This window comes from Puma concolor, chromosome B4, assembly GCF_028749965.1.
Source record: "Puma concolor isolate L17-30 chromosome B4, mPumCon1.1.hap2, whole genome shotgun sequence".
NCBI lineage: Eukaryota > Metazoa > Chordata > Mammalia > Carnivora > Felidae > Puma > Puma concolor.
In genome coordinates, this window is record NC_141673.1 from 93872131 (window position 1) to 93897275 (window position 25145).

The following is a 25145-nucleotide window of genomic DNA, read 5'->3' on the forward strand; positions in this document are numbered from 1 at the left end:
CAATGACAGTGATCAAATAGAAGACATTTTGTTCTAGGTATTTTATGTATTATTGTTTTCCATAGTTAAACATGTTCTTTGCTTCAGAGCTTTCAGTTTCTCTGGAGCATTCTACTATTTTGACTTATAAAGTATTGGCATTTGAGGAGAATTAAAGGTCTCTTAGTCCAATCTGTCAGAATACTTATCACTACGTAAACCAAATAAAAAGACCAGACAAGCAAACAGAACTATCCCTGTGGCTTCAGGTATAATTTGAAATCACAACCCTGGCTTAAGTTGCCATCCCCTTATATATCATGGTTAATATTGTTGTTATTTTCTACTGGCCATTGTGGTATACAGTCATTTTTCAGAATTCACAGGTTACTCCCTTTGTAAAGAGTTATACTTCATCTTTTCTCTCTGTAAAGATTATTGCAAATCTCTTTATAATTGGCCAGTAAGAGACACCAGGCGAGTATTGTCAGGTGCCATGTTTACCTTGTCCATCAGTTATGCAAGCCAGAAAGTTTGACCACATTCTCAGTTTTCCTCCTTCTTCTTACAACAAATGTCCATTTAATCGTGAATTTATAACATTTTCTTCTATTAGGGAACTCTTATTTCTGTCCCTTTCTTCTGTTCTTTCTATTCTAGCCCTACTTAAGGCCCTTTTTCCTACCGTAATTTTTGCAGCACCCTCTACGTGGTTACCTTGCCATTAGTTCTGGGATTATTTTCTTTAAAAATGTTTTTGATCATGTCACTTCCCTGTATTAATATATACATACTCCATCTAGAGAATAAAAACTTAATTCTTATTTCTTAAGCCCTCTGTCTGCCTTCTGTATGTCTGAAGCCATTCCTCTCTTCTATGCATACCCCACTAGATACGTTTTTTTTTTTTTTTCCCTTGGACACCAGGCTCGTCTTTGAGCCAATTCCGCATGCCTTTTCCTCACTTAATTCTCCACCCATCTGTAGAGCTTCTTTCCAAACTTTTATATTCTGCTGAAATGCCAACTTGGCGGTAAAGTGTTTTTGGACATCCTGATGAAATCTATTAGTGTTATCCAGATGTTACATTCTGTTGTAACTGTTTTACTTGTTCTATTAGCTGAACCCTGTCCCCTGCCATTATCCTTATTCTTCTAGATTTTAGGGTTTAATAAATGTTTACTGAATGAATTTTAAAAATTCAAATAATATGTTTACTTCACCTAACATATTAGTAACAGGAGGCTAGAAATAGGGCAAAGCTGGTCAAATTTATTGATAAAGTGTTATTTTGCATTTTAAATTTTTATGAAAATAATGTCTGTTCCATTGTAAATTGAGTCATTTAGTACTTTTTATAACTGGATCACTGCTCACAACTCGATTTAGTATGGCACTCTTAAACTCTTCTAAGATAGTTTCAACCTTATTGAATCTTTTTGGCTAAGGTTCTGCCTTCAAGTTTAAGACATGGCTATAATTTACATCTGCCTCAGTCTACATCAGGGTAGTGTCATTCATGTTCTGTTTCTTGACCAGAGCAGGATCTGGCTCATTTTGACGCCTAGGTATCATTAACTCTGTATGTTTTTAAAAAACTCACGGTGATTATGGTACCTTGGAATTTTTATTTGTCGTTTTGAATTTTTATTGCTTACTTTGGACTTTAACCCTGCACCATGACCATTTTTTATTACAGTGGCTACGGATCATCACCCACCTTTTCCCAGATGGACAGAGAACACGGTTCAAGAACAAGTGCAAAGGCCCTCTATGGTATGTTTGTTTATTTGATGAGGTATAATTCTATTTCCAACCACATTTCACAAACGAGGTTTTCAAAGTTATAATTTGAATCCATGCCTCATTTATATTAATTGGAGTGAAGTAGTGAGAGATTAGGATTGTTTAAAAAAGAGTTTTTATAAAAGCTACGAAAGCTGTGACTTCTGCTTACTGTCATATAATTTAAAGCCACAGGCGAAATGTATTATAGTGTTTTCTAAGGAGTCTTTTATATGGCATCAATGCCTTAGGTGGATTTCCTGGCCAATTATTTGTGATATGATTGTTGATCTTCATGACTGATCCATTTGATTGTAGGCTGACAGTTGACAGGACTTCTTCCTTATAGCTCTTGAACTTTTGGGTAGCACTATAGTATGAGGAACAGTCCTTACATTATTTCTCTCTGCACTACAAAACCAGCAGGCTTTCTCCCTGATTCTCCTTTAACTTCCCTTGTCCTCTCTAGATTGTCTCATATGTAAATAATATATTTTTTAACTTAGGTATAAAATAGAAGTCATTACTAAGAAGAAATTGAAGACTCCTGACATATACTACATGTGTTTAGGAATGCATTGTTTTCACAGGGTCTGTCTGGGCTTTTATTATTGTACAATAAAGAATAAGAACAGTATTATGTCCTAGTAGTTGTGAATAGTAGATCCAGAGAATATATTCAACAAATACGTATTTTATAATTAATATGTGCTCAGAACAGAGCTAGTAATATATGGTTCTTGACTTTAAGGGACTTGCAGTCTAGACAATGACTTGAAAGAACTGAAAAAGAAGGGTTTTTATGACTTTTTGGTTTTTGCAAAAATAAAATACTGAATTCCTTCAGGCTTTTATTTCTAGGTAGGTAGTCTAGGTACTTCTGTGAGCCAGGCCAAGGTCTTCATAGTGTCTGTTTCCATGACCATTCAGTCATTCCAAAGATGAATAAGACACATATTCATTATGCATTATTTTGGTGAGGTTAGGTTAGTAAATGCATCATTATAATAAAGAGCTAAATAAGCCTGGATGGCAGCGTGTGAGGTGCAGTGGGGGTGGTCACTTCTTCTACATGGGTAGGGGCGGTAGTCAGAAGAGATTTCATAGAAGACTTGAGCCTTGAGCTAAAGTCTGAAATGTAAGTAGTATGCTCCAGGCGTTTGGGAGGCTGGAGAGTACCATAAACAGCAGTATGAGTCCTTTATAAACTCGACTGTAAGTTCTGTGAAATTGGGCCATATCTGCCTTGTTTACTTTGGGATTCCCTAAGCATAGCACAGGGGCTGATGTATAATTTACGCTCAGTAAAATACTGGCAGAATGAATGTAATGAATGTATGAACTGCGAACAGTTTGGTCTTAACTGGAGGGTGCGAGGTGTTACACTGGGAAATAAGATTAGAAAAATAAACATGGCCACAGTAGGAACAATCATACTAAGGAAGTTGAGCATTGTTTATGGGGAATGACTAGTCACTGAAGTTTTTTAGTCAGAGGAAAAATAGTTCTGTTGTCTTGGGTCACTCTCATAGCAGTATTGAGGATGGATATGATGAGTGTGGATGGAAACAGGTTAAGTCAGACATCTAAACAATAGCCTTGAGACTTGTTAAGGAGAAAGAGTATTATTGCTCATCTCACAAATACTGTAGATCCAAAAGTCTGTTCTCAGCTAAGAAAGGGATAAGGGATAAAAAAGTGGAATTCACCTCAAATTTTAATGTTTATTTTGTGTTAGGAGCACCTTCATAAAAGTGTAGATCTGGGGATTGAAAATCTTCAGGTTTAATCAGTGAATTTCTGTGAATCAAGAATTTCTGTGTTTTACATATAGAGAAAGCTGAGGCTCCTTTCTAAGGTGAGGTGATTGTCAGAGTCACATAACTTTAAAAATCTTGATTGTGAGAAAATGTGACAACTTTGTGTAGTGTGACAAAAATGAACAGTGTATAGGTAAAACAGAGGACATAAAGAGAGGGAAAGAATGGAGGGAATCCAAGAGTCAAAGAAGAAAGAAGACTTAGCAAATGTGTTTGGCTTAGAAGTAAGCAGGTTTTAAGTTTCTTGAAGTTACGGATGATGTTTCATTCCTCCTGGTATCTAATCCTCACCCCTCCCTCCCAAAAGGGGCTCTAAGTCCAATGCCCATGGAATGAATGGAATGAATGACAGGGAAGAAATATGTTCAGATTTTGAACAATCTTTTTCAGTAAATAAGTTGGAGTTCCAGCTGTAGTTAGTTAATATAGAATGGTTAGCCTCCCAGTTTCAACTTTTTTTTTTTTTTTAATGGGAGGTGGTAAAGGAGAGGTTTGTAATGTAGTTTGTCACAATGTATGCATTTTCTGAACACTTTTTCTTTTCACAATGATTAAACCAGTTGAGTAAATCAAGAGTTCATTTCTTTTGTGGATGGTACACGAACTTCTTTGGGATGTGACGATACTGTTTAGTGCACTGGAACATGTACAGTAATGACCGTTGTTTTTCATACACCGGCCACAGGTTAGATACTGCATCTAGAGTTTCATGCAGCTTGTCTTTCTCATGAGAACACTTTTCAGATCTGACACCATAGTGTGCCTCCTAGACTGATTCAGTAACTTAGGAACTTCTGTCTCAAGAGAGGCATCATAGGTTTTGGAGGCCAAGCAGTTTGGGGCTGAATCATGGCATTTCTACCAAAGCACTGCCAGTTTGAGCAGGTGATTTTACCTGTTGGCCCCCGTTTCTTCATCTATAAAATAGAAATGATAATATTGTGGTAATGAGTTTATATGAGGAAACAGAAGTAACGAGTCTGTCATGGCATTGAGGGGGAATGTAGGAGAGTTATTTTTTGTCCTGGGTGCTCAGATTAATCAAGGCCCTCAAATTTGATGTTTTGATGTCATACATACGGTATATAATTACAGTGAAACTTGGACAGGATCACGTGGTAATCTTCATCATATTTTTTAAGCTTATATTCCAGATATTACCAGAAATATTTTTTATAAATCCTGTAAGTGTATTGTCAATTATAGAATTATGATGATAAATTTTGATTCTTTTGGATATGTGTAATTTTATTCAAGGAAAGTAGTTAAAATATACTGCAGTGTAATATCCCTGTTTTGCCATTTCTTCATTATGATATAAGAAATTTCAGAGCCAGTATGTGAGAAGCTCTGCATCACTAAAGTCCCTGACAACATAAATAAACAGAAAATAAATATTAATTTCATTCTCCTCCACATACCGCATGACGGTAACATTTCATTTGGCTAGTGTTATCAGGGAATTGAAAATTTTGTAGATATGTACAGTTTGTAGTTAGCCTGCTTGTCAAAGTCTTTAAGCACTAAAATTTAATATCATTTTTAAGGGACGTACTTGTAAAATATATTAAACATTCCCTTCTATCAGGGTGTGGTGCCTGTAATCTCTTGTCGATGCTTCGGAGGGTCATCAATGCACACTAGCTTGTGCACTGTCATGTGTTCAGAAGCTCTATTCTTTACCTTTACGCCAAATCATTCAAAATCATTTCCCTTTTGAATATCTGTGGCTGCCTTTTCTGTGCGTCTGTGTACCATACCCGTCACTTTTCCCTGTTGTTAATGTGCCTTCTTCTAACATTGCTTCTGATATGTATGGGCTGATCAGCTAGATAGAATATCTTTAGTAGAGTAAGTAGATTCTGAGTGGGGAGTTGAGAGTCTTGTTAAAGTCTACATATTAAAATGTGCAAGTTTCGATGTGTCGACGTCGTGACATCTCTCCGCCCTTCAGAGGACTTCTTTAAGTGTGGGCTCTGCTGTGTTCTGAATAGCTGAACTTCCTAGGAAAGTAACTTCTCTTTAAGTTAGATATTGCTGAATTTGTAATATAGCCATTTGTAATAATCAGGTATTTAAAGTCATCCTCTATCCAGAAAAACTCAAGTTTCACAGAATCATCAGTTAGCAATATTTTGTTGTCATTACCAACATTTATAGTAATTTTAAGATTTGTATTGTTGGAGTCCAAGTAGTACTGGATAAGTATGATAGACGGGCACCCTCTTAAGTCTCATTCTAGCCTTCAGTGTGAACTTTTTTGCAAAGATAGCAAGGAGGAAAATATATTTGTGTTTGTCCTATTTTTCTTTTTTCTTCTCCAGGAGGTACTGGTAAGAATTGAATGTAAGTAGTCTGTAAAGCGTATAGCTTCTGTATAATTGACTTTACTGTAAACTTTTCTGTATCTTTGCATAGCACTTGCCTTCTCTTTCTCATAGCAAGATTTCTGAATATAGCACTTGTCTTAATAGATATATACCCCATATGTTTTACTTTTTGTACCTATCTTTCTTCTCTTCCTGTCCCTTTCTAGGAGTTAGTCTCTTTGTGTAACTGTCACAATTGAAGCCCAAGCAATCTCTTACACCTTCAGGTGGCATTCACGAATTAAAGCCCATTTCTCTTTTCTCCACATGCATCACTTACAGCGTGTATTTTACTTGGAGAAAACGTTTAAATATTCTTTTTTAAGAACGATTTTCTTTTAATTCTTATGAAGCACATGGCTCATGATTATATATTATCAGGAAGTCGGGCAATTAAGAGTCAAAATTCAGTTCCGTAGAGTGTTCTGGTGCTTCACCTTATCTGAAAATTTTAAACTTCTTTTCTCCTCATGGGACAAACCAGGAAAATTCATTCTTAAATAATGCAGTTTTATGAAAATGACCTTTTTTTTTGGTTTTAGTTACTTTTTTTAAATGTTTATTTTTGAAAGAGATGGACAGAGCGCTAGTAGGGGAAGGGACAGAGAGAGAGGGAGACGCAGAATCTGAAGCAGGCTCCAGGCTGTCAGCACAGAGTGCACCGTGGGGCTCGAACCCACAAACCGTGAGATCATGACCTGACCCAAAGTCAGATGCTTAACCGACTGAGCCACCCAGGTGCCCCACTCAGCAGCTGCTTTTATGTTACATTTTTTTTCTTTTTAATTGCAAAATCCTTACTTTTTAAGATATGCTTAATTTTTGGAAAAAGAAAATAAAATTTTCTGGATATTAGCTCTTATAAATTTTGCTGTGTATATAAACAGCAATACAGACAAAAGGGAATTGCATTTAAATATTCAGACCTGCATGTTGTTATAGTTGCCATTGTACTAATTGAAGAGTTAAATGAAAGCTACCTGTTTTTTTTTTTTTTAATTGAGACGTAGTTTTAGGCTCATAGCAAAATTGAGTGGAAGATACAGAGATTTCCTATCTATCATCCCGCATATGCATAGCCCTCCACTGTCAACAGCCCCCACCAGAGTGGTGTGTTTGTTACTATTGATGAACCTATATTAATATATCCTAATCACTCAATGTCTTATGAAACCTGAATTTAATGTTCCTGATCTGCAAGTTGATTATCACATAATAGCTTGATAATGCTAAAAAAATCTGTAAAAACATATCAACTCAATAATGCTAAAAAAAGCCTGTAAAGAATTTTTATCATTGGTCACTGAATTCACCTAATTCTGTTTCTGTGGGTTTGTATGTTCTGTTCTGCGGTGTAAAAGCAAGTGAGAAAAGCAGTAAAACCACAACCATTGGTACTACAATCAAGTAGTTTATTCCTAGCTTTAATTGACTCAGATTGAGAAAGTTAAGGAGACAGAAACTGAGGCTTTTATATTGGGAGTTGAGCAGCCTATATATGAGAAACCCAATACTCTGCTGCCAGATTTATTCAGTTATTATTTAATGTACTATTTGGCTGTGCTTTACGCTCTTAATTAGGAAAGAAAAGTTTTCAACCTAAAGAGGTAACATGTAGTAGATGAGTTGGCCTTTGTACAGATTTTGGAACAATCTTGGCTGTCCATTAGAATTGCCATTTATAAATCCCAGTGCCCAAATTGCACCCTAGACCAGCTACGTTAGAATCTCTAGCAAGCAGAACCCAGGCATTATTTTTCAAAGTTCATTCTAGTGTGCAGCCAGGGATGAAAACCACTGTTAAAGTGGAGAACATCGGGTCGCCTGGGTGGCGCAGTCGGTTAAGCGTCCGACTTCAGCCAGGTCACGATCTCGCGGTCCGTGAGTTCGAGCCCCGCGTCAGGCTCTGGGCTGATGGCTCGGAGCCTGGAGCCTGTTTCCGATTCTGTGTCTCCCTCTCTCTCTGCCCCTCCCCCGTTCATGCTCTGTCTCTCTCTGTCCCAAAAATAAATAAAAAACGTTGAAAAAAAAAAATTTAAAAGTGGAGAACATCATTAGAGGCTTTATCTGGAGTATCATTGAGACTTTATTTAGACTTCTCATACTTTTTTAAGGCTTTTGGTGAGATTTTCAGCTTAGGAGCATGATTACTATTTACGACTGTATTTGAGAGTACATATGATTCTCATAAAAAAAGAAATGTACCATAATTGCCTCTTAGGAACCTTCTTTCAGAATTTCCTATTAAAATGTTAATATTAACCTTTATTTATTCATCGACTTAAATCATTGGAACTACTAGTTTGTTTATAAATCCGTTTCGTGGCATTTATATATTTTTAGGGTCTTTAAAAGGTAATTTCTTATAACACATACATCTTATTTATTGTGTAGCATTGGAGAGAAAGCAGTTTAAGAATTTCTAAAATGGATTTTTCATGTGGAATATTCGAAATAACATCTATCTTCCAGGCAATCAGAGTGATCAGTTAATGTCATGTTTTTGTTTTTGTTTTTGTTTTTACAAATATCATCGAATAGTCAGTGTTTTTCTATTGTACTTATAAAATAAGCTTCTATGGGATTAAAAAACTATGTTAGAAAATTAGGGAGAACAAATTCTTACTACTTCATAATGAGAAACTTGAATTACAAAACACGCCATTGGGCTTCACTTATCTGAAAGACTCAGTGAAGCATTTGAATGTCCTGGGGTTGCCATATCACAACTGGATACCATGGCAACCATTGCCATTTCTTTTGCTGTCTAGGTCAGACCACAGGAAACAGAACCACCTTCATGTTCTGAGTCTGCCTTAGAGAGTTGTGCTAGAAAATGATAAACTAGTGATTCTGAAATAGTGATTCTTTCTTTCTTTCTTTCTTTCTTTCTTTCTTTCTTTCTTTCTTTCTTTCTTTCTTAAATATAATTTATTGTCAAGTTGGCTAACATACAGTATATACAGTGTGCTCTTGGTTTTGGGGGTAGATTCCCATGATTCATCACTTAACATACAACACTATTTAGAAATAGTAATTATTTCTGGGGCACCTGGGTGGTGCAGTTGGTTAAGCGTCCAACTTTGGCTCAGGTCATGATCTCACGGTTTGTGGGTTCGAGCCCCACATCGAACTCTGTGCTGGAGCCTGGAACTGAGCCTCCAGCTCAGAGCCTGGAGTCTGCTTCGGATTCTGTCTCCCTTTCTCTCTGCCCCTCCCTGCTCATACTGTCTCTGTGTCTCTCAAAAATAAATAAACATTAAAAAACATTTTTTAGTTAAAAAAAAGAAATAGTAATTATTTCTAAAAGTGCTTTTGTCAGAAATGTTCCTCAGTTACATATTGTATTTCAGTGGTTCTCCTGAGAACAGTTATCTATTTGTTAATATCTCACCTTGATTAATTCTCAGCTAAGAATCAGAAGAATCATGGTTGTTTCTTTTCTTGATAAGTAGACTATAGTCATGTAAGTGAAGGTTATGTTTTGTATATTGGAGTAGAAAATTTAAGGTGAAACCAGATCTTTCTTTTTGATCACATTGTTTTGGTAGGAACGGATGGATCATACTTCTTCAGGTCATCATCCAAACAAAAAAAGAAAGGTAGCAGATACTGAATTTTGTAGTGTGTCTGTTTCTATTAAGTAACTTTAATGCTGCAAAAACAAAAATAGAGTATATCAGAATAATATCAGACTGATGTAATATAAAGGACATAGGTATTTTTCATCTCAGTTTCAGATAAATATAAATGAAAAGATAATCACTTTCATATATATTATGAAATAAGAATTTATCAAAGTTTTAAAAAAATTCTGTTAACATTCTTGATCTGTATATGTGCTTTATATTTTGTACTTGGTTTGAGTTCATGTTCAGCAGAACTTTTCAACCTCTGAAGTTGTAGGAAGGTCTAGAGGTTTCATATCAACTGAAAGAAACATATTTATATTTGAAAAACAATTGGATATCAGGAAAGTTAAGGGGTGTGTGCGTGTGGTGTGTGTGTGTGCATGTGCGTGCGTGCGTGTGTGCGTGTGTGTGGATATTAGTACTGTAGGAGTTTTGAGGTTTGATCTTATTTAACCCTTTTATTTTACAATAAGAGTGCTGAGGTCCAGAGCTAAGCACCTTGCTCAAATTTAGTGTCCTGCTTAGTGACGGAGCCAAAGCTAGAGTCAATAATCTCCTGGTTCCTACTTAGGGTTCTTTTTCATCATAGCATTCTGCTTTAGGAAAAATAGGGCAACTCTGAATTTACAAATAAGCAAATTCCTTGATTAGAAAGTAACATGTACAAAATATTTTGTATTTTATTTTGGTTTTGCAGCATTATACAAAAGAAAATAAAGGTTTATTTTTGCTTTTTAAATAGTGTGGTGTGGTAACTTTCCACCTGACTTTCTTGTATTTTCTAACAGCTGATATCTACAGTTTTGAGCATCATGTTTGTTTGTTCTGTAGCTGTGTGGAGACTGTTTAATGGCACTCGGTATGATTGAGTCATGTTTTGAATCTCCTCTGACACTCTCCATAGTTTGGATGTTGTGAAAGGAGATGTTCCTTGTCGTGGCCATTATTTTGATAATATAGTCTAACTCACAGAATACAGTATCTGTGACAGTATTTGCAATTCTGTTGTGTTCTCAACACATTAAAAAATGAGAGTTATAAGCCAGTTTTCGTCTTTTTTTGCCAAAGAGTAGGTATCTGATTAATAAAGCCCTTAATTAAATAACTCTTTTTAAATAAGCTTTCTGGTGGCTTATTCATTTAATGTGAATAATGAGTGTTTTCAGATACACCACACAACAGTGACTTGTCAGCTGCTATACTTATACGTGAGCTAGACTAGTTTTAGAGATGGTCACAAGGCCCTGGTACACAAGCTTTAGCCTCTTAGTGGGTACATAATGGCTTTTTCAACTTCTCTTTCAGAACAAAGGAAGAGTTATGCCCGGGACAGTGTCAGCAGCGTGTCCGACACATCCCAATACCGTGTTGAGGTAAGATGTTTTGATGTTTGCTAAAATGTAGAATGAACCTTGAGGGACATACAAATTTGGTAGTAAAATCAGAATTATGTTTTATTGTATTCCTATGATGTACTATGAATTGTGTTCACCTTTTTTCTTTTAGAGTTTTGCAAAATTTAGATGTAAAATATCAAAGTATCTTGTTAGTCTGGGGTCTATTTTCATAGAGAGTAAATTAAAATAACTACTCATTTATTATTGCCAGCCTTGTTTTGGTTAAAAACAGGACAAAGGCTTCTATTTTATATTATAGAATCTTGAACTTATGCCTTTGGTGGTTTCACGGAGTGGTTTGGTTTTATTTTTAATTTTACCTAAAGTCGTTAGTAGTCCTATTTAAACAGTGTTTTCTTATTAGTTTCCTGTGTTGTTATCTGTTAAGCTATATTTGCTCTTGAGTGGAATCTATTTAGTGACTTTTGTTTGTAATAGAAAATATTTAAGTAGGGAGTAAATTTTAAATTGCTCTTATTTTCAGTTTTCTACCCATAGCAAGCATGCTTAATTAGATTTAAAGTTTTATTTAAGGGCATGTGTGAGTGGCTCAGTTGGTTAAGTCTTCTACTCTCAATCTCGGCTCAGGTCATGATTTCACAGTTCGTGGGATCTAGCCCTGCATCAGGCTCTGTGCTGACAGCCTGGAGCCTGCTTGGGATTCTCTCTCCCTCTGTCTCTGCCCCTCCCTCCCTCTCTCTCCCTCCCTCCCTCCCTTTCTCCTCCTCCTCCGCCTCCACCTCTGCCTCCACCTCCTTCTTCTTCTCTCTCTCTCTCTCTCTCTCAAAAATAAATAAACTTTAAAATTTTGTTTCAGTTCAATGAAGACTTTGACAGTTGTTATAGTAGTAGTCAACTACTTCTCTCATTTATCAACGTCTGTAGTTTTCCACCTGCAGTGTAGCTTCCCTGCTGGTATTCAGCACTTAAGTAACCACAATGAAATAAAACGGGAGGGATTGGTTTTAAGAGAATGTTATTTAAGCTGTTTGGAATTTATGTTATGTTTATGTAGCTTGACATGGCTCAGTATTAAGCAGATTTAGGTATTTTATGACTCAAGGCACTGTTGCCTCTATTCAACAAAACCTGGCTTGACTTTATTATCTCAGTAAGATAGCCATGAAGTTGTAGGTGCTTTGTGTTGGTTCCTTACCACTCTACTCACCGACTTCAATGAGGTTACCATTGCTTTCTTTTGGAAAACGTGTACTAAGAGACTGTGAGCATTATATATATTTTTCCTTTTTGTCAATCATAAGCACTTGACTACCTTTGTTCTGGATCGGAAAGATGCAATGATAACTGTGGATGATGGAATAAGGAAGCTGAAATTGCTTGATGCCAAGGGCAAAGTGTGGACTCAAGATATGATTCTTCAAGTGGATGACAGAGCTGTGAGCCTGATTGACTTAGAATCAAAGGTAAGTTTGTAAAATTTGGACTATTTTACTTGTAAGAAAGTTCCACAGGTATTTACATTGACAAGCAGGTCATACTGTATAAAAGTGGATGAAAGTTGGATAAAATAAAATATTTTGTCAGTGATTTGAAAGAAGAAATATAATACTGCATACACATCATGCACAAAATCAGTTCCTGAAACTAAAGATCAGGGATCCCTGTTCTGTTGTTTTATTTAAACCACAAACGATGAGATGAAGGAAGTGACAAAAACAATTCAGAGCACTGAAGCAAGGCCCCCACTGGGCCTTTATGACATCTATCAATTGCTTGCTAGGCCAAACCATATGCCAGGAAATGAGTGACCTGGGATGACGAGGTGTGTCTGTGTGTACGTATTCACTTCTCCCCAGCCATGTAGCAGGCACCTTTATTTCGCACTAGGCTGGCGGGTAAGATGCTGGAGCTCCTGAAACAGCACTCTTTTGAGCCCCATCATTTAAGAAGCACTTGAGTTGTGAAGGTAAAGAATACAACTGTTGTAATCATTTTAGCGTATTCTGTCTGATGGGACTTGGAGTACAATTTGCCCTTTCTTTCACCAGTCACATCCATCGTACCCCGTGAGAAAATAGCAACTGAATGCCTCTCCGATCCTCATGGTTTCAAGTAATTCTAGGGAAGGGATATTATTTAATTAACCTTTGCAAAGAAAGAAAATTTGTTATTTCCCTGGTACTCTGAGAAATTGCATTTTATTCTGATGAGCCAGTATTTCTTGTTTTGCCTTCGCTGGATGTCAGGGAATCAGAATTTAGAATGAATCTATGGTGTGATATATGTGTATATGTGCCACCTGTAATAAAAGTTGATGCTTTTTATTTTTACTTTTATTAATTTATTTATCGGGGATATTGTATTTTCTTTACTTAAAAAAATCACTTTCTCCCATCATGACCCACTTACTATTTGTATAAAGGCATTAGTCTAACAATAGACACTTTAAATTTATCTCATGAAATTCAGAATTCTGATTGTGAACAGAAAGTTCATTTGTTTAAGAAATAATTATTTAATCTATCAGTATTTTATTTAGTGGGCTATTGATAGGTTAAAGAGTATTCACTTTTATACTACCGAACATCTTAATCACTTTGAAGAATATATGTTTTTAGTGAGATCCTTTTGGCCCAGCTGTTTGATATTTTGGGCTGGAATAAATAAATATAGATATTTTTAATCTTTTCATCTGAGAGATTCATTGAAATAAAAAAAATGTACAAATGATGTATTATATGTAGCCCCACATTTATGATCACAGAAGATAGAGACTTCTGTGTATGACTGAGTATTACTGTTCAATGTTCAAGTAAAAAAAAATTCTGACACTATATAGCCAGAGGGGAAAAAATACCATGTAAGATGGGGAATAATCTTGGAAAGAGGCCTCAGTTTACTTCTTTTTCTCTTAAAGGCATCATCTCCACTCCATAACCTAAGGAAGTCAATATTATTAAGTTCAGTATTTCTTCTGTTTATTAAGAAGATAACTGCATTCCTCTGCTAAATATTTCCTTTTTGTTGCTTTTTCTCCCAGTCACCTGGCCCCACCTTGTTTTCTGCTGTCACCTTGTATCTACTCATCCTCTCCATCCTAGGTGTTTACTTGTATTCACTGTCAGTATGATTTACACACTTTAAAAATGATGTGTACAGTGCCAAGAGGTCTTTGTGGAATCGATTATATTTATACGATAAAAATTAAGACAAGTTTTTACTTTGTTTATAGAATGAACTAGAGAATTTTCCTTTAAACACAATCCAGCACTGCCAAGCTGTGATGCATTCCTGTAACTATGATTCAGTTCTTGCCCTGGTGTGCAAAGAGCCAACTCAGAACAAGCCAGATCTTCATCTTTTCCAATGTGATGAGATTAAGGTAAATGAATGGTGTATTTTTTTTTCCCCTCTGAGTAGATGTTCTGACAGCTTTTGGATTATCTACTGCCGTCATATGACTGGTGGATTTTTAGTTTCTTAGGATTTTGTAAGGAAAACAAATACCTTAGTATGTATTTGGGCTTCCAGGAAATAAAGAGTAGATAGAGTGGTATAAAAGAAAGGAAGAAAGGAAGAAAGAAAGAAGAAAGAAAGATGCATTCTACTTATTAAAAAAAAGCAGGCATAGATAATATATTTAATTCTTCATTGAGTTACTTGGACTTATAATTAAAAATTGATTCTTCAAGAATCATACTTCATGGACAGTAAGTAATCATATCATCTTATTTTATTCTGCACTAAACATGGATTATTGCGATGAAACACTTAGACACTTCCCATGATATAAAGTTAATTTTAATTATGTGTCTTGAATAATTGCTCAAGATATGTAATCCCCAAGTGGTAATGTGAAAGTGGTTAAGCACAGTTACCTGTAAAAACATGCTATATCCTTAAGATTTGTATTTCAAAGTACACTGTAATTTTCAAATGATTATAACTTGCAGTGCTTTGTTGGACATTAGAAATTATCATCAACCTTGATATCTTTATTTCATGAGTTTATTTCTCCAAAAGGGAAATCATTTTGGGTTGAGTTGATTGGTGCTTTGTCAAGGCAGTGATTTATCACTTTGATTTTATATTATAAAACATACAGGTAATTTTTATCTTATAAAGAAGTGCTGGGAGATTAGCATAAAGTGTCACTTGATCTTTTCTGTATTTTTTGACATGATAGATAAATTAGACTGTCATCAGGATATTTTATAATTTTCTTTTTTTTTAATTTATGTTTAGATGACTTTCTAAAAACCTTACTTGAACTGTGGCATTAGGTAGATTACATATGTGATGTTCATCAAAATTTTATATAGTACCTTTTGAAAGTCATAAAGGGCATTAAGAATTTTGCAAGGTTAGGGGCACCTCGGTGGTTCAGTTGGTTAAGTTTCCTATTCTTCATTTCAGCTCAGGTCACGATTTCACTGTTTGTGAGTTCAAGCCCTGCATCAGGCTCTGCACTGACACCACAGAGCCTGCTTGGGATTCTCTCTCTCCCTCTGTCTCTGCCCTTACGTCTCTCCCTCTCTCTCAAAATAAATAAACAAAAAAAATGTGCAAGGTTAGATTTGTTAAGTATGAAATTAGTATGAAAGTGTATATTTTCTCTGGAAAAATGAAATTATAATGAAATAAAATTAAAACATTTTGAAAACAGAGGACTAAGCTAAAAGACATTTTAAATCTGGTGTTTGCCTCAGTGTTTTATTTTTTATGTTTATTTTTTATTTTTTATTTTTTTACCTCAGTGTTTTAAAACTTACCCTGAAACTAATAGTTACTGTGCTGAGTAGAGTTTCTGAATTTCAATTCTGAGGATAAAGGACTTATTTTATCCAATAGGGGATGGTAGTATTGAGGAGTCTGAAACATTTACTGAATTATTGTTTTATGTAACTAAAAGCTCAAGTACCATATATGCAGCTATATGTTTTTACTCATTAGTGCCATATTCTCCATGAGGCCATTTTTTCCTTGAGACATTGAAAATATAAACACAATGAAGTATGATGTGGTTTCTTTTATATGGGTCATGTTGCAACATCACTTTTGAGTTATAAAGTTTCTTTTTATTTTTTTCAAGTTTCTTTATTAGAGGATTTTAAACAATGCTTCTGCCCACTTCTGTAGTAAAATTTTTCTTAGAAATATGATATCCCCTCCCCAAAAAGAAATATGATAGTCCCCCCCCTCGTAGGAAATTCAGGGTTCCTGGGCATCTTCAGTTTTTTAAATTAATTAATCAATTAATTATCAATTAACATTTATTCACCTTTCTGAGACAGGCTGAAGCAGGCTCCAGGCTCTGAGCTGTCAGCACAGAGCCCGATGCAGGACTTGAACTCACTGACTGTGAGATCATGACCTGAGCTGAAGTCAGACGCTTAACCAACTAAACCACCTGGATGCTCCAATAATTTATTATTTTTTTAAATTTACATCCAAGTTAGTTAGCATATAGTGCAACAATGATATCAGGAGTAGATTCCTTAATGCCCCTTACGCATTTAGCCCATTCCCCCTCCCACAACCCCTCCAGCAACCCTCTGTTTATTCTCTGTATTTGAGTCTCTTATATTTTGTCCTCCTCCCTGTTTTTATATTATTTTTGCTTCCCTTCCCTTATGTTAATCTGTTTTGTATCTTAAAGTCCTTATATGAGTGAAGTCATATGATATGTCTTTCTCTGACAAATTTCGCTTAGCATAATACCCTCTAGTTCCATCCATGTAGTTGCAAATGGCAAGATTTCATTCTTTTTGATGGCTGAGTAATAACTCCATTGTAATATATATACCACATCTTCTGTATCCATTCATCTATCGATGGACATTTGGGCTCTTTCCATATTTTGGTTATTGTCAATAGTGCTGCTTTAAATATTGGGGTGCCTGTGCCCTTTCAAAACAGCATACCTGTATCCCTTCGATAAATACCTAGTAGTGCCAATGCTGAGTCATAGGATAGTTCTATTTTTAATTTTTTGACGAACCTCCATACTGTTTTCCGGAGTGGCTGCACCTGTTTTCATTCCCACCAGCAGTGCAAGAGAGATCCTCTTTCTCCACATCCTCGCCAACATCTGTTGTTGCCTGAGTTGTTAATGTTGGCCATTCTGACGGGTGTGAGGTGGTATCTCATTGTAGTTTTGATTTGTATTTCCCTGATGATGAGTGATGTTGAGCATTTTTTCATGTATCAGTTGGCCATCTGGATGTCTTCTTTGGAGAAGGGTCTATTCATGTCTTTTGTTCATTTCTTCACTGAATTCTTTGGGTTTTTTTGGTGAGTTTGATAAGTTCTTTATAGATTTTGGATACTAACCCTTTTTCTGATATGTTGTTTGCAAACATCTCCCATTCTGTCAGTTGCCTTTTAGTTTTGCTGATTGTTTCCTTCGCTGTGCAGAAGCCTTTTATTTTGATGATGTCCCAATGGTTCATTTTTGCTTTTGTTTCCCTTGCCTCCAGAGACGTGTTGAGTAAGAAGTTGTTGCAGCCGAGGTCAAAGAGGTTTTTGCCTGCTTTCTTTTTGAGGATTTTGATGGCTTCCTGTCTTACGTTGAGGTCTTTCATCCATTTTGAGTTTATTTTTGTGTATGGTGTAAGACAGTGGTCCAGGTTCATTTTTCTGCATGTCGTTGTTCAGTTTTCCCAGCACCATTTTCTGAAGAGACCATCTTTATTCCATTGGATATTCTTTCCTGCTTTGTCAAAGATTAGTTGGCCATACGTTTGTGGGTCTATTTCTGGGGTCTCTATTCTGTTCCATTGATCTGAGTGTCTGCTTTTGTGCCAGTACCATACTGTCTTGATGATTACAGCTTTGTAATACAGCTTGAAGTCCAGGATTGTGATGCTTCATGCTTTGGTGCTATTCTGGGTCTTTTCTAGTTCCATACACATTTTAGGATTGTTTGTTCTAGCTCTGTGAAGAATGCTTGTGTTATTTTGATGGGTATTGCATTGAAAATGTAGATTGCTTTGGGTAGTATTGACATTTTAACAATATTTGTTCTAACTGTCCAGGAGCATGGAATATTTTTCCATTTTTTGGTGTCTTGTTCACTTTCTTTCATAAGCTTTCTATAGTTTTCAGTGTTTAAATTTTTCATCTCTTTGGTTAGATTTATTCCTAGGTATTTTATGGTTTTGCTGCAATTGTAAATGGGATCAATTCCTTGATTTCTCTTTCTGTTGCTTCACTATTGGTGTGTAGGAATGCAACCGGTTTCTGTGCATTGATTTTTATATCCTGCAACTTTGCTGAATTCATAGGTCAGTTCTAGCAGTTTTTTGGTGGAATCTTTTGAGTTTTCCATTTAGAGTATCATGTCATCTGTGAAGAGTGAAAGTTTGACCTCCTCCTGGCCGATTTTGATGCCTGTTATTTCTTTGTGTTGTCTGATTGCTGAGGCTAAGGCTTCCAATAGTATGTTGAATAACAGTGGCAAGAGTGGACATCCCTGTCTTGTTCCTGACTTTAGGGGGAAAGCTCTCAGTTTTTTTCCATTGAGGATGATACTAGTGGTGGGTCTTTCATATATGGCTTTTATTGTCTTGAGGTATGATCCTTCTGTCCCTACTTTCTTGAGGGTTTTTATCAAGAAAGGATGCTGACTTTGTCAAATGCTTTCTCTGCATCTATTGACAGGATCATGTGGTTCTTGTCCTTTCTTTTATTGATGTGATGTATCACATTGGTTGTTTTGCAGGTATTAAACCAGCTCTGCATTCCAGGTATAAATCTTACTTGGTTGTGGTGAATAATTTTTTAATGTATTGCTGGATCCAGTTGGTGGTATCTTGTTGAGGATTTTTGCATCCATGTTCATCAGGGAAATTGGTCTATAGTTTTCCTTTTTAGTGGGCTCTTTGTCTGGTTTTGGAATTAAGGTAATGCTGGCTTTATAGAAAGTGTTTGGAAGTTTTCCTTCCATTTCTATTTTTTTGGAACAGCTTCAAGAAAACAGGTGTTAACTCTTCTTTAAATGTTTGGTAGAATTCCCCTGGAAGGCCATCTGGCCCTGGACTCTTGTTTTGGGGGGAGATTTTTGATTACTATTTTGATTTCTTTACTGGTTATGGGTCTGTTCAAATTTTCTATTTCTTCATGTTTCAATTTTGGTAGTGTATATGTTTCTAGGAATTTGTCCATTTCTTCCAGATTGCCCATTTTGTTGGTGTTTAATTGCTCGTAAGGCATCTTCAGTTTTATTTAACATCCTGCGTAATAGAGAGCCTTTGACAGGATGTTTATTATATCTTCCTGAAAGTAAGATATTCTTATGGCAGTAACACTGAACTAGGGTGCATTAGCCCTCACAATTATTTAGGAATGTGACCTTGGCCAAGCTATCATGAGTATTCTTCAGTTTCATTAATTATAAAATGAGAACATATTAGATAATCTTCAAGTTTCCTTTCAGCTCTAAATTTTATGATTATCTGTGCTTATGGTAAAAGAATATACAACATACATATTTGAGAAAAACATACATAGTTACAGAGAACCAACAGGAATAAAAAATAGAAGATGAGTACATCCTAGCAAGAATCTAATATGCAGTAATAATCACTGGCCATAAATAAAATTCTTTGCTACTAATCTTACCTTGTTTCTCAAGAAAACCCAATCAGATATTCTTGTTGGGAGAGTATTAGAGAAGTTAATTGTTTGGAGAAAGTTAACTTTTATCTGAAATGACAAAATAGGATACAAAAGGATACAACCTAGTGTTGGGGGTTCATTCCATGATTATGGTGTATTTGTTCTAAACTGACAGTATCTGCTGGGTCTGAGTGATATTTTGCAGTAGGTTAATAGACGCCCGCTGGAGCCTGAGGATGAGAATGGGAAAGGAGCTCTGTTCCTCACGCGTTCACTTCTATTTCCTTCATTTCTCCTTAGGCAGAGATTTTCCCCCAGTTATACTTTCTGCATGTACCTATACTTCCAGCACATGCAAATCCCTCTCCTCTTTGCCTTTATGCGAGGATAACTTGTGTCTAAACTAATGGAATCTGGACTAGATAATCTTTAAAAATTTCTTCGCGTTTTAAATTTTGTCTTTGGGGCGCCGGGGTGGCTCAGTTGGTTAAGCGTCCGACCCTTGATTTTGGCTCAGGTCATGATCTCACAGTTCGTGGGGTTGAGCCCTGTGTCGACCTCTGCGCTGACAGAGTGGAGCCTACTTGGGATTCTCTCTCTCCCTTTCTCTCTGCCCCTCCCCCACTTGCATTCTCTCTCAAAATAAATAAACAAAATAAATAAATAAATTTGGCCATTATAAAGTTCACCATCAAAAAACCACAAGAGTCATGTTTGAAAAGCACGTTTAAAAAAAAGAAAACACTTCTTTTGTGTCAAGACACTTACTGATTCAGACAGGAAACATAATCCCTTTTGTTGTTGTTGTTTGAACCTACATATCAAGACAAGAAAAATCTATGACCTCCTGTCTTTCATTGCAGGCAAACCTCATTAGTGAAGACATTGAAAGTGCAATCAGTGACAGTAAAGGAGGGAAACAGAAGAGGCGGCCCGAAGCCCTGAGGTAAAATCATTAAAAGAGATTGAGGGGTAGAATTGTTTTGTTTGTTAGAAAAGTTTTTTCATTTGTGGTTTTTTGTTTTGTTTTTTGCTCTAAAGATTTAGAAAGATTGCCTTCAGTGAAGGTATATTTTAGAGATTACAACCTGTGATTTCAACTCATTTGCTCTTCTGAGTTTGTCAGTTTATGGGTTTACGTGTGCACATTTTCCCTCCGTGTTTCTGGTCTTTCTCTGAGAAGGCTTCTCTCCCACGTGTGTTGTCCAAGAGAGTCAGGACTGATGAGTGACAATTTAAGGGAAGGTCCGCCTAAGGGAGTACAAATAGATGTGAGGAATATAGTTAGTTCACAGCCTTTCCAAATCACAGGAGGCACAGGAAAAAAAATTAAACCTAGTGATCAGTTGAATTAAAATGTTCCTATGTTTTTGTATTTGATGTACATTTGTAAATATATATAATATGAAATGGTTAGGAAACCCTTATTGTTCTACCTCTTGACATAGTTCCTAAGGTTGAAGAACTAATACCATAAACTGAGAGAATTGATAGAAAGTAAGATGGTAAAAAATTCTTTTTTTTTTTTTTTTGTCTTTTTTAGGATGATTTCAAAAGCAGACCCTTGTATACCGCCTCCACCAAGAGCTCCTGCCCCAGTGCCCCCTGGGACTGTTACCCAGGTGGATGTTAGAAGTCGTGTGGCAGCCTGGTCTGCGTGGGCAGCTGACCAGGGGGACTGTGAGTGTTTCTAGGAACTGCTACTTCTTGAACATTTATTATGGGTTGTGACATAGTTCTTGCTTTCAAATTCTGATGCTGATTTCTGAGCTAAAGCCTGAGGTTAGCTTTTTTAATTGAAACAAAACTTAGAAAAGAAATTTAAGCCTTGGACACTTTAAGACTATTGTATACGAGAGTTCAGGCCAGTCATTTAAATAAATATGGTGTTAGGATTACGGTCCCTTTTTTTTTTTTTTTAAATGCAATCAAAGATGGGAAGTTTGACTCAGCTAACAAAAAGATGGTAACATGATATATACCAAACAAGAGTCTACTAGTTTGTTTTTAAAGACTATACTTCAAAATTCTTTCCATTATTATTATCTTTTCTATTTGGAAAAAGTGTTTTGCTTTCATGAAAAGGATATCAGGGTAGTATTAGGACAAGAGTAAAAGGCATTCTCCATCTGGCTAAGCTTGTCAAAGGGGCCCTTGTGGGCACCATCATTTTACCTTGGTATTCTTTTTAAAAGACAAATCACAGCATAGAACATAGTGTAACATTTTACATGTCAGAATGTTTCTTGCCAAATATGAAATTGTTATGACCGATAATGCCTTATGATATGTTGTTAGGTCCAGTGTCTTCATTATAGGGGTTAATAATTGTGATCCAGCAAGTTTGAATTTGATGAAGCTTCACTCTTTTGCCTCACAGTTCAATAGACTTCTTAAATCACTTATCCTTTATCTAATAAAGCATTATTCATACAGGATATCTAGCAGGGTAGGTAAACAATAGAACTTGGTGGCCAAAATGAGTGACACTGGGCTTTATTTTGAATCTGATGAGTTGCAAGTTAGACTCTGGAATAAGACCAGGATCTACTGTGTGACCTTGGACAGTATCTCTCTGTGCTTCAATCTCACTTGTAAAATGGGGATAATAATTCATGGGTTGCTGTGAATCTGAAAGCAAGTAACGCCTCTAACAGTATCTCTTGCAGTGTAGTACACATAATGTGTGGTTGGTCTCACTTTTGCCAAGTGGAGTTCATTTTATTTCTGAAATGCTTTCCATTTTATTTAGTGTTTTGTTTTGTTTTGTTTTGTTTTGTTTTGTTTTGTTTTGTTTTGTGTTTTGGTATCCTTAAAGTTATTTTTAGAGATTTACACATAAGCCCAGCTACCAAACAGATGAAAGAAAGAAATCTTTGAAACATCCATTTATCAAAAGTGAAGTAACAGAATTACTTACTTTAACTTTTATAACAATTTCTGTTTTTAGAAATTTATAAGGTAAATTTCTGTTGATGCTTTTTTTTTTTTTGTAAAATTTTGTGTTTAAAAAAACTGGTAGGAGTTTATAGTGTTTTTTACTTTTTTGTTCTTATGGTACTTTTGTTGTTGCTGCTGTTTGGTGGAAGAAATGTGGGTTTTGAGAGAGATCAAAATGGTCTTCCTTGAAGTTGAGGAAGGATAAGATATCTTAAGTTTACAAATATTCTGAATAAAATTGTAAAAACATCTGTAAAACTAATATAATTTACAGAAAAGAGAAAATGTGTTCCTGGGGTGTTTGTGGGCTCTCATTAGGTTTTGTCTAAAATATGCTGTGCATTCTCATCTATTTAAATTGAAGTAAGAAACGGTTTTCAGAACTTCTAATTTTCTACTAGACCAAATAGAACATAACACTTACCGATGTGAGGTTCTGTCTGGATCCAGGCAAGTTTTTAGTTGGAAATCCACTGCAAACCCCCCTGCTTCCGTGACCCCCCCGCAAGAAGTATCTTTTGGTCCCTCTTGACTCAGGCTAAAATCTCCTTTGAATCCTTGACATAGCCTTATCCATGACTTCTAAAAGTGGTCTCTGTAGAATAGTGGCAGAAGGGGTCCTAGGTGATGAAAAAGTCTGCAAGATATTGCACCTCTCCCTTATCTCACCTGCCAAGTGACATTTTGGGACCTATCTGGAGTTCCTACTAGCTATATTTCAAGGTCAACTTGCTGCTTTCTGTAGTATACAATACCCAAGGAAGTAGCTAACCCATGCAAAACAGCATTTAACTGGCAAGATTTCATGAATGTAAATTCTAATTATCTTAAAGTACTTTACAGCCACTAATTAAGTTTCATAAGACTCTGTAATTTCTTCTTTTGTGTGTGTGTGGGGGTACCTATTCCTTTTTTGGGGAAAAGTTAGGCATAAAAAGGCATAGCGATACAGAATTTTGAGTATTTTTTTATAGTTTTCTGTATTGAATATCATGAGTCATGATGTATTATGAGTTGCATTTCCATTATTGATGGTACATTTTTCCTGTTTCATCTGTACAGTTTTTGGGTTTTTTTATTCCATATACTGTGAAATGTTTGTAGAAGTATCTATGTTTAGTAGTAGTGTTAACCAGGAAGGAGATCATGATAATGACCTTACAATTAACATCATGCTTTAGCTCAATGAGCTAACTTAATATCTTGAATGCTCTTAAGATATCTATTATTTAATTTACAAATCCTGTAGGGCATTTATACTTTTAAAGTGTAAGTCAGTGAGCCCAACATTGCATGTTTTAAGCTTAATGACATTTTAAAAAGCACTTTACTGGGGCGCCTGGGTGGCTTGGTCGGTTAAGCGTCCGACTTCGGCTCAGGTCATGATCTCACGGTCCGTGAGTTCAAGCCCCGCATCGGGCTCTGTGCTGACAGCTCAGAGCCTGGAGCCTGTTTCAGATTCTGTGTCCCCCTCTCTCTCTGCCCCTCCCCTGTTCATGCTCTGTTTCTCTCTGTCTCAAAAATAAATAAACGTTAAAAAAATTTTTTTAAATAAATAAATAAAAAGCACTTTACTGTCAGAATTTTTTTATTTTTTATTTTAAAAAATTTTTTAAATGTTTATTTTTGAGAGACAGAGAGAGAGAGAGAGAGAGACAGAGCACAAGTGGAGGAGGGGTAGAGACAGAGAGGGAGACACAGAATCTGAAACAGGCTCCAGGCTCTGAGCTGTCGGCACAGATCCTGACGTGGGGCTTGAACTCAGGAACGGTGAGATCATGACCTGAGCTGCAGTCAGAAGCTTGGCTGACTGAGCCACCCAGGTGCCCCTACTGTCAGAATTTTAAAAAGGACTTTACTGTCAGAACCCCCAAAGCTTTATTATAATCAAAGTGTTGGAATGTGTAAGAATTGGGAGGTTTGTTGCGTTAGAAATAGTTGGCCAGTTTTTGAGGGGTGGGTGCTTAAATGTGAGTTGGTACTTGTTTTCTTCTGTAGGAATTATAGGATGAGAAGTTATGATTGGTTCCACAGGCAACTGTCAGGAAGAAGGGAAAATAGCGGGGAAGTTACAGGGTGAATCAGCATTGTGAAGGTTGAAAGCTCTGCCCGAGTCCTTCTTTTTTAGTGGTAGCAAGAGTGCATGTCATTCATAGATGACGAGCAATTTTGATTCTGTGTCTAAAGAAGGTGTTCTCTTTTGTAAATGGTACTCTTTTCATGTTCCATTACCTATATTGATACTGCTCAGGCAACAGGTGGAAAGACTTAATGATTTCCTTTCTTTAGTTGAGAAGCCAAGGCAGTATCATGAGCAGGAAGAAACGCCTGAGATGATGGCAGCCCGAATTGACAGAGATGTGGTAGGTCTACCATTCGTCTTTAGATCATTGGCTTTTTGTTTTGTTTTGTTTTTTAAAGGGGAGAAAATATCAACAGGGAAAATGAAGTTGATTTAAATAAAGGTGTTCTGTGGAAAGTATATTTTCTCTTTCCATTGGTGGTTATGCCCTTTGAATTATTTATCTTAACTGTTTTTTGCCTTTATGCCAATATTTAGTAGAATAGGGCTCTGATAGAAGAACTAGCATATTAACTAGTTTACAAAGGAATTTAAACTGAATTATCAGATTTGAGGGATTT

The 25145-nt window shown here is 36.1% G+C and overlaps 1 protein-coding gene across 4 annotated transcripts in view; it reads left to right on the forward strand.

Annotated features, from left to right (window-relative positions):
• The window catches only part of EPS8 (EGFR pathway substrate 8, signaling adaptor), a 194974-nt gene that overhangs the window by 124305 nt on the left and 45524 nt on the right, over nt 1-25145 (forward strand). For all 4 annotated transcript variants that reach the window (XM_086714001.1, XM_086714002.1, XM_025930157.2 and 1 more), the window contains 7 exons: nt 1679-1755; nt 10891-10958; nt 12245-12406; nt 14176-14325; nt 20426-20508; nt 21106-21242; nt 24792-24865. In XM_086714001.1, coding sequence (XP_086570127.1) covers nt 1679-1755; nt 10891-10958; nt 12245-12406; nt 14176-14325; nt 20426-20508; nt 21106-21242; nt 24792-24865 — 751 coding nt within the window. The remainder of the gene's footprint in view (nt 1-1678; nt 1756-10890; nt 10959-12244; nt 12407-14175; nt 14326-20425; nt 20509-21105; nt 21243-24791; nt 24866-25145) is intronic.